The sequence below is a fragment of the Sinocyclocheilus anshuiensis genome, unplaced genomic scaffold, assembly GCF_001515605.1.
Source record: "Sinocyclocheilus anshuiensis isolate Anshui unplaced genomic scaffold, SAMN03320099.WGS_v1.1 scaffold1371, whole genome shotgun sequence".
In the NCBI taxonomy this organism is placed as follows: domain Eukaryota; kingdom Metazoa; phylum Chordata; class Actinopteri; order Cypriniformes; family Cyprinidae; genus Sinocyclocheilus; species Sinocyclocheilus anshuiensis.
Window position 1 is genome coordinate 444,132 of NW_015539833.1, and position 10,693 is coordinate 454,824.

At 35.8% G+C, this 10,693-nt stretch overlaps 1 protein-coding gene across 1 annotated transcript in view; it reads right to left on the reverse strand.

Moving 5' to 3' along the window:
- The window catches only part of LOC107684267 (UTP--glucose-1-phosphate uridylyltransferase-like), a 12,604-nt gene extending 4,602 nt beyond the window's left edge, over window positions 1–8,002 (reverse strand). Inside the window, exons 1-5 of the mRNA XM_016480494.1 lie at window positions 7,581–8,002; window positions 6,709–6,836; window positions 5,372–5,479; window positions 2,709–2,894; window positions 882–1,015 (exon numbers count right to left, since the gene is read on the reverse strand). Coding sequence (XP_016335980.1) covers window positions 882–1,015; window positions 2,709–2,894; window positions 5,372–5,479; window positions 6,709–6,836; window positions 7,581–7,596 — 572 coding nt within the window. The 5' untranslated portion in view covers window positions 7,597–8,002. The remainder of the gene's footprint in view (window positions 1–881; window positions 1,016–2,708; window positions 2,895–5,371; window positions 5,480–6,708; window positions 6,837–7,580) is intronic.
- Between the last annotated feature and the right edge of the window lie 2,691 nt (window positions 8,003–10,693).

Sequence of the window (10,693 nt, forward strand, 5' to 3'; positions counted from 1 at the left end):
TTTTAGCAAATGGCTGCAATATAACAAAGAGTGAAAAATTTAAGGGGGTCTGAATACTTTCTGTACCCACTGTATATATAAAAATAAAAAATTAATAATAATAATATTTATAATATAATATATTGGGGATTTTTTTAGAATATACCACAAATGTTATTTTTATGTAGATATGTATGTAGTGTTATGTTATGTAGTTAATTGTTATGAATTTGAAATATAACATTTTACATTAAAAAATAAATACAAATAAAATAAAAATAAAAAAGCACTCAAACAAAATGATTTTCATGACTTTTGTTCCATTAACACTCTACTAAAATACTTCACTTGATAAAATATGAGTACCGTATTTTCCAGAAAATATCATAAGTCACATTGGCTCAAAATTGCAGATAAGTCACATCAGTGCATAGGTCACATTTTATTATAACATGCAGAAATAATGCAAAATACATTTTACATTAAACAATTTTAATGTAAACAAACAAAAATCACAAACATTTACATTTACAAATATTATAAACATTATAATCATGTATTTTAGCTCCCGTCACTCCACAAAAAAAATGTAAATTTAATTTAGAACATACAGCGAATGAAAAATGTAAGTATAAAACAAACATATTAATAATTTTACACAATATTTATTATAAATGTTAAGCCTAAATTAACTTCTTTAAAGCAAAACTGAAACAACTGGCATGTAGGAAATGTGCAATATAAATAAAATTGCACTCATGTACCTCTTTCATTCAACGCATGTTTTGCATGGCTTTATATAAGTCACAGCATGTTTCACATGATAAAAAACTGTGACTTTTATTCTGAAAGATACAGTATGTTCATATTTGAGAAGCGCGCGCGCGTGTGTGTGTGTGTACCTGCTCTGGTTGAAGGTGTGTATCTTGACGTGGTGATGTGTGTACTTCTGCAGGATCTTCTTGGTGTCTTCATCTGTGTTGAAGGAATTCATGAGCACCAGTGGCACGTCTGCATTATACGACTTATTCAAATGCTGAAAGAGAGCGATTCACGCAAGATCTTTAATTTGATACACCAATAATTCTTCAGCCACTTCCTTTTCACTGTCCTTGTGAATTTTTTAAAAACAAATATCAGGTCTGTAAATTGAAGTGCTACATATTTTGTTTGCTATAGCTTCAATAACTTACTGTATGACCATTACACTAAAGCATGACACTGCATAAAAGACGCTCAATTAAATGATTCTGGATGTTAAAATAAGTTTTTTTGTTTTTTTCCCCCAAAACTAGGAGCAAAATTTGTGAACAAATGCTATGGCTGTTTGTGTGCAGGTTATGTAGTAAACAGTCAGTCACGTCACTGTAGAGCCCTGGATTTGATCCCCATTTTAATGTAAAGGGTGTATCATAGGTATTACATAACAAAATAGTATTTCTCAAGATATTCCTCTAAATGCCTTCGATTTTGTCATGTGGAAAAAACCTGATATTATGCAACTTTGGGGTAAACAGTCATTGACACAGAGTCATTGGTCAAAGGTCATTGACCTTTACCAAGGTCTGAATCTGCAAATACAGTCTTACCTCATTTGACACAGATCGTATAGAAGCCTAAAAAATGGCTAAACCCATGTACTTCACACATCATTCACTGTTGTTCTAAAGTTATACAGAATTATTAAGTATTATGTTCAATTATAATTACTTTTGTTCAAATCCATATACAACAAAAGTTTGGGGTCAGTAAGATTTTCTTTAGAGGAATTAATACTCTCTTTCATCAAGGATGCATTCGAATGATTAAAAGTGACAATAAAGACAACTACAATGTTACAAAAGATTTCTATTTTAAATAAATGTGGGTTTTTTTAACTTTCTATTCATCAAAGAATCCTGAAAAAATATATCACAGTCTCCACAAAAACAAAGCAGCACAATTCAACATTGATAAAAATAAATGTTTCTTGAGCAGCACATCAACATATTAAAATAATTTCTGAAGGATCATGTGACACTGAAGACTGGAGTAATGATGCTGAAAATATCAGCTTTGATCACAGAAATAAATGAAAATATATTCAAACAGAAAACAGTTATTTTTAATTGTAATAACATGGTGAGCATAAGAGACTTCTTAAAAAAATCTTACTGACCCCAAACATTTGAACAGTACTATAAAACATAACCTCATCATCGGTTTTCACTGGAAACATATCAAAGTCCCTTTAAGACAAGTCACTTCACTTTGAAACGCCTCTCAGTCATGCAAGTGCAGATCCTATCTCTATGAATGGGGAAACTAATTCTCCAAAACTGTTCACCAAGCTTACGATTCAATTCCATATTTAAAATCACCAACGAAAAAAAAGACGTTTCACAAAAGTGTACATCAGATATCATATTAAGAGTGCATATCTGCATACTACTTCTTTTATAGTGTATTTGCAGTCTATGCTAATCCGAAAAAAAAAACAGTGTTAAAAATAGCTTATTTGTTCGGCTAGACCAGCCAATAGGCATGTCTCAGAATGCTGACTGTTTCTATAGCAACCGGAGCTTCTAACAGCAGCTGCAGTGATGCGTTGACTTATCAATTAGCGACTGGCTCTTTTATTGAGAAGGCGGGACTATTGTTTGCATGTTATACTTTCTCCCATTCATAAGTAATAGGAGAGCACCGTATTTGGTATATCTAAAGTCTTTGAAACATATGTGGTGTAATACCTCGATCTGCTGTACGGTCAGGTCCAGGAAAGTGTTTTCGTTACGGACGCTGATGAGACTTTTGGGTCCTTTGCAGCCCATGCTGGTCCCCAAACCTCCATTGAGCTTCACCACAGCCAGTTTATTAAGGCTGGACGCCACATCGGCAGGAAGACCCTTCAACTTGATCTTCTCATAGGGCTGAATCTGTTGAGAGAAATACACACGCAAACTGAGCTCTATGATTTTCAGCTGAGATTTACATATCAGTAGACCAGATAGGAAACACACAGATGCATTATCAATCACTCTCTCAGCATACAGAAACCTTGTGTGGAGTGGACTGAAGAAAATTCATTATCTGAAGTGTGCTTTTTTCATACTTTTCACTTGATTAGAAATGCTCTGCAGGCCTACAGTCTGGTTTTATTAGAGGAAACCCTTTATGAAGATAACAGGACACATATTTTAATCAGAGCAAAAGGTTTTGGGACATATAATTAGGCTGGAGAAAGACTTGAGTTGTTTCATTTTTGAGTGCAGGGTTTATTTGCTCCAGTCAAACAGCAGAGATGATAGATAGTCTTTCAAACTGACCTCGAAATATCTCCTATCTTGCAAAGGCATTAACCTTGAGATCATGACATGAAGAGCAGCAAACTGTGAGTGCTACTGAAATAGAGACTTGCATACAGTGTTATTCTGTATGAAATATGAGCTGACTTGATCTGATCTCTTGAATTTGGGTGTGCTGTTTTTGATAAGAGCTTCCTGCCTGCAGACACACTGACCTCATGAACTTCATGAAGCTAAAATTGTGTAAAGCGTTCTTCCTAGTTTCATCACAGCAACATTTGTCACACATTCTGGTGAAGCTTAACTTGTACCAAACAAAATGTCAATAGATGCTCTTTTGGATTGGAGGTAAATTCATGGAGGTAAGAGTTCATACAATTTACAACATATTGATACAATACATTGAAAACAACCTGTTTCTCTTCATATAACCCCTTTAAAAGCAGTATATTCAAGGTGACTAACAGTAAAGTTAAAATCACAGGCCGAATATAAGGTTTCGAACCGCCTCTCTCTTGACTGCATGTCTGCCAGTGTGACCAAACAAAACATCTGAGACGTTGAGTAAGAAAACTAAACACACACAGATACTCAGCTGACCGATCAAGCATCCAGCCAATGAGCGCTTCCATGGATGGGAACTGAAATTTCAACCATTGAGAATTACGCTTTAAGCTTCAGTGCTGATCTAGAAGCAGCTGTGATGTTTATTTCGTAATGGGTTTGATGAGTCTGGATCTACTGGAGCTGATTTCAGATCACTCGTCCTGCATTACTATGTACTGTAACATGAGTTTCTCAACGGCTCGTTGAAAAGAAATGTCAGCCAAGTTTGTGGGATGCTGGAAGTGCTGTGCTATTCATAGTCTAACCTTCAGTGTGGGGATATTTGTAGAGGGGCTGTGGGTTATTTGGGGAGGGGATTAACAGGGAAATGTCATGGACTTGATAAACCTCACATACACTGACTGTTTTCTCACTGTACAGAGGCTTTGTGTATGTGGTGATAGGAAAGTTTGCGAAGCACATGTAGACTTACTTCAGTCCTTCAAACAACTCATATCCTGATAAAATATTTAAAGTGCCCCTATTATGCCATTTCGAATATTGCCTTTCATGCAGTGTGTAATGTAGCTGTATGTGTTGTTGTTCAACTCTGAACAGCCTGAACAAGTCGTCAGTAATTCGAATCCCAATTCCGTGATGGCTACACGTCACAGGTAACACATTTGCATAATGCTATGTTCTATGTTGGCCGGCCGTGAACAGCTTGACCCGCCCTCAAACACTTGTTCATGTCGAGAAGATGCTGTGTCCTACACTGTGAAAGCAAATTTGTTTTATTTTCACTTCCGAAAGATGAGGCTGCAAAGAATCAGTGGTTAAAATTCATTTTCTCCACTGTACCACAGCAGTACAACCCCAATCTTTTTTGTGTTTTTTTTTTTTCTATTGAGTGTTCAAAATACGTAACTATGGCAATGGGCGTATCGTTTCCGACACACGCTGTATGCGGTAGACCAATCACAACAGACTGGGCCATCTGACCAATCAGAGCAGAGTAGGCTCACGGAAAGGAGGGGTTTAGAGACTGAATCTTAGAACTGCTTCAAACGAATCGTTTGAGAATTGTTGGAAATTGAGATGATATTAAATGCATATTTTGAAAAAAGGAAAGCATTTTTTGACCTTGCATGCATGTACACTTATTGTAGGAGACTCCCAAAACAATATTAGAAACCTTAAAAATGGCATAATAGAGGCACTTTAATATTTTATAAGCTAATGATATAAAAAGGACATGGAAATTGGGATTGATAATAATCTTGTTTTGAAGTAAAAAAAATAAAAAAATTTCCCCTTGCAAATATATAAATTAAAATAAATTAAAAGTTCAGACTGTTTCAATAAATAATTTCATGAATTTGATTCAATATTGCTGTAATATTAGATAAATACTTCTGTAATAATATGTAATGTCGCTGAAAAAAAAATCTATTTATATAATTTTTTCTAGCTATGTTTTAATATCAAATTCTTTATTACTCATCCATTACTCATTTATTACTCAGAAGTCACATAAGGTATTGGGCAGTCGTTGGCCTCACCGAGTCTTTGGGTGGTCTCTGGATCTTGGCCCAGTCAATAGACGGCCCCTTCTCCTGAAGGAAACGGTGAAAGAGCTTCTTGAAGCCCTCAAAGTCCTTCCTGGAGATCTGCAAGAGGCACAAATAAGCACATTACAGTTCAAATTTTTAAAATTTCAGTCCATTTTTCCCTTTTTAGGATGTTTAAGTTCAATATAATGTTTATTATTTCAGGGCCAATAGTGAAGAATAGCCTAGTTTTTCTATTTGAAATCAACAAATCAAAATTAGTCACACCAGAAAGGCAAACATTTGTGAGGATTTTGGGAAGCTTGTAACTAACTTGTATTAAACCTGGAATATTTTATTTTTAGTTAATGGTTTATTAAATTAATTAAATGCTTTAGAGCTGAATCTGAATCAACACATGTCAGTGTGATTAATCAAAATCCCTAATTTCTTGTATAACACTGTGCAGCATATAAGCATAATTAATACTCTGAAGAGTCTGGTGCTGCATCATGGGCCGATAGGCTCTAATTAACACACACCTCCTTCATTAGGTCACCATTTCATGGGCTGCTGCATAAAAACTAATTAATGAGACTAACTGCATGCTGCGTGTGTCATAACTGCTCACATTAACAGCAGTTTCATTGTGAATAAACAACTCAAACTTGGCTGAATGATAAAGTTTTCCAATCTGTGCATCAGTCTCAGTTCATTTCCAAATTAGTTTTGTAAGCAAATATTAGTGGGTCAATGACAAATAACAATGTCTTCTGATATTTTTTTTAATCCCGTTTAAAATGCATGTACCAATATATGAACATGTTTATGCATGTTAGTTACATGCATTGTTGAAAAAGATTCATACTAATTTCAAAATAGACAATGCATTTGATTTAATGGCTTAAAAAATGTCTAAAAATATTTTCCTTATACCATGAATACAAGTGAGGATGCGGCACACATCATAACCATTATATAACAAAAAAAATTAAAGGTAAAAATTCATTAAAAAATTGATTATTTCATTAATAAAATAAAAACATACTGGGCATGACATACAGTTATGGGGATTGTTCTGTCATACTGTCTGCATGATTTGCATTTATAACATTCTTGAATTATTTAATAGATCCAGACAAAAATTAGCATCACATGATTAACATTACTTTAAAGCACTGTATGTCTACAGCATGTTCCCATTCGGCTAGGTAAACGTGTGTGCAGTGATATATTAGGAAACATGCATGAGCTGGGGTTTAGATGTACATGGAGTCAAGGACAGAAGCACCACTGGAACGTGCTTGTCACCTCAGCCGAGCACATAGTTTGCAGGACAAGGGTCTTACCTCCGCCTCTGATGGCTTGGCAGTGGTCAGCAGCTTCTCCAGCTCTGTGTGCATGGAGTTCTCATGCTGCAATCTCAGCTTCTCCTGAAACTCCACCATCCCTGCATTAGGGCTGTTTCTATACAGATCTACACACACATGCAAACACAGGGAAAGAAAACATTGACAACAACTTTAAATGCAGTGATGACATTGCAACTGGTGATTATTGTCATTCACTATTTCGTTCCAACATGGTTTTTGGTTTTCTGAAGTGACTTGGGAGTATAATTTAAGGAATTAATGTAAACAACCAGTCAAAAGTTTGGAACAATTAGAACGTCTTAGAATATTTTTAAATATTTAGAATTAGAATATTTTTTTAAACAAATCTCTTATGTTCACCAAGGCTGCATTTATTTGATCAAAAACACAATAAATACAGTAATATTGTGAACTATTATTACTATTATTGAACTTTTATTATTATTAATAATTGAGCACCAATATTAATTGATAATTTACCAGCAAATCAGCATATTAGAATGATTTCTGATGGATCATGTGACACTGTAACAATGCGAAATTGCACTTTTGCATCACAGGAATAAATTACATTCTAAAACATATTTAAATAGGAAATATGTCTATATTTCTAAATATTACTTGAAAATTAAAAATTAAAATAGAATTAAAAAAATGTAATTAAATTGATTGCAATTTTAAATTGAAAATATCACAATATGTTTACTGTATTTTTGTTTAAACAAATGCTGCCTTGGTGAGCATGAGACTTTTCAAAAACATTTAAAAAAAAAAGATTATTCCAATATTTTGACTGGTATACTGTATACTACAACAGTACTTTTTGTAAGGCTGAAGACACCACTTACCAGCAACAACAGACATGTTTAAAAAAATAAAAAATAAACTTCTGACAGCTCTCAGGTTTAAAAAAACAGTATATATCAATCCTGAATTGATTTCACCAGTCCAGAAAGGTCGAATCACCAGCCTAATACCGTTGAACAGTTTCTACTTTTGCACTAGATGAAACTACAACTGTCTCAATGTAGAGGCAGCAGTCAAAAAGACGCTTTGAGAACCTCAGATCTACTATATAAAAAAGGAAAAACTACTAAGACTAGTGTTCAAAACCGTGCAACCAGCTCCCAGCATCCGAGCTCGAACCGAACCCTCAGTACCGCCTCGGCTCTTTTGAAGTCAGATCAGATTTCAGACAGATTCATGCACAGGACATCCGATCAGAGCGTTGTAACGCACCGCTGAAGGAGATGCGCAGCGAGAGAAGCAGAAGAGCGCACGAGTCTTTTAACAAGTCCAGCACTGCCCACCCGTCACGTCACGGACTCGGGAAAAAGTCAACATGTCCAGAAACAGTGAACAACTCTTGTAGACACTGTATGTAATGTGCCAGGTGAATTATTAATCAACTCACATCGCTTTGTCACGTACAGCACCAACTGGACGCTGCTGACACCAGACGCGTTATTTCTGTCATGCGCGTTGGACGTTCGCACGCAACGCGTTTTGAGTCCGTTTCTGGTATGGTGTCGGGGACTTAACCTTACTGTGGTTCACGAAATCAACACGATCCATTAAAAACAACGAGTTTATGAGGCTACTTGAGGTTCGCATACAGTAGAACCATAGACTGTATGAGAGTAGAACGCGTTGTTGGGTCCATCTGCTGTAACTGTGGGGATTTTTGATTCAATGACTCGAAGCTTTTAAATTGGGTCACGCAAAAGATTCGTTTACTAAACCTTTCTGTGGGTTAAATCGTTACTATGTGAATCCAATTAATTAAAAACACAGGGTTTAGATACTTTAAGGGCGTCCGCATGCAGTAGAAAGCGTTCTTGGGTCCATCTGCTGTAATTTGTGGGGATTTTGAATCACAATTTCACTGGGATTCATTCTAGCGATTCGAACGCGAGTCATTTCACTAAAACACTCGTTTACCGACCCTTTATGATGGTTAAATGGCTCGTTAACTAAGTGAATCCGATTTGTTAAAAACTTTTTTTTACCAGAACTTCACTGAAACAAAGTCTCATAATTTTTTTTTTATTATTTCTGGTCGTCTGACAGTTCGTAATTGCACCCCTTTCTCTCCTTCCACTGAATAAAATGCAGAACGGACGAATTCTTCTTCAAAAAACACACAACGCTCGATAACTTTGTTAATTAGGTTATGCCGTCTGCCGGTTTAAATGCTCGAGCTCTTTAAAGCAGGAAGGATTCTGATTGGTTGTCAATATTTTAATCATTAATTAGCTAGTTTATATATATATATATAGTTCCTCTGTGCTGTTTAGGATGCGGACTCTACGATTCTTTCACATTTAGAACGAATTTTAAAATCTTTATCGTTATAGTTGTCCTTGGTGTGGACAGACCTTTAGGCCAATAAACTATATTCAATTCAATTCAAGTTTATTTGTATAGCGCTTTTCACGATGCAAATCGTTGCCAAGTAGCTTTACAGAAAAAAATAGTTTGTTATTATTATACGTTGCAGCAAGCCAGCTGACCCCAAGCGTTAGCCATTTTACCACTTGATTGTTTTAGCCGCTTTGCAATTCTTCTAGCACTTTTGAACGCAATATTAAATGTCAAGTTTGAAAGCAGCACACAGTTAATGTATGAGGGGGTAATGTATGTACAGACCTAACTAACTGCTTCTGTCTGCCCAAGGTCACAGAAACCAGGATTAAATCTGTCATGAACTTTGCCATACAAGAACTCCTAGGTCACCGACCCCTTGTAAGCAAACACAAGCGCACAGCGCGGGGTTTTGAGGGGTTGGGGAACTATCATACTCAAGTACATCTAGACAGCAGACAGGCGTGCTTGCTCATTTTTGACAAGCCATGCGAGGATACTCACGTCCACTGCAGCACACGCTTTCACGCGCGGAAGTATCGCATGAAATCGGTGTGTGGGTATCTTTGTTCACGGACCAATCAGAGGAGGGGGCGGTCCGGCTCGACCAATCAAATACCAGCAAATTGCGTTCTATTCGTTGATGGCGTTCGACTGCGTAAATATGTGAAACAGCGTCATCTCTTGGTTGTGGTTGTAAACAAATACGCTTTTATTTTTATTCCATATTTTTATCTTTTTTACTTTTAAACAATCGAGAGTGCGTTTAATTAGTCTATGGCAATTATACGCGCGGAAGTATCGCATGAAATCGGTGTGTGGGTATGATCTTTGTTCACGGACCAATCAGAGGAGGGGGCGGTCCGGCTCGACCAATCAAATACCAGTAAATTGCGTTCTATTCGTTGATGGCGTTCGACTGCGTAAATATGTGAAACAGCGTCATCTCTTGGTTGTGGTTGTAAACAAATACGCTTTTATTTTTATTCCATATTTTTATCTTTTTTACTTTTAAACAATCGAGAGTGCGTTTAATTAGTCTATGGCAATTATACAGGTTTATATGAAAGCCCCTTTTCGCTACATAAGAAAAAAAAATCATACTTTGATAAATCATAATTTACCAGTCATAATTATGACTAAAACAATTGAAATGAGGACATACTAGGTTATATTTACGAGATGGAAAAAGGCGAAATGCACATAAGCGGTAGAAATGATGCCATAAAAGTCGAAGTTAACAAAACCTCATAATTTCGATGGTTATGGCATAGTTCCAAACTTTAGTTATAATTATGACCGTTATAATCACATCTCACAGACTTAACAAATCATTTCCCAGTACTTCTTTATTACTAGACAAGTATTACGAAAATATTTACCATATTTTATATTCAAGCTTCTAGGCTTTCAAATAATAAGTTTAAAATTCCAGGATATTCAATGTTTTTCTTCCAAGTAAACAGGCCTGGCATGCTGTCTACAATGAAGGATCTTCATACCTTTAGGTAAATAAATTCACATCTACAGAATATCTGTGTATTCAGAGCTGGAGATGAGATGGGTATGTCAACATAATCCAAATACACAACAAACA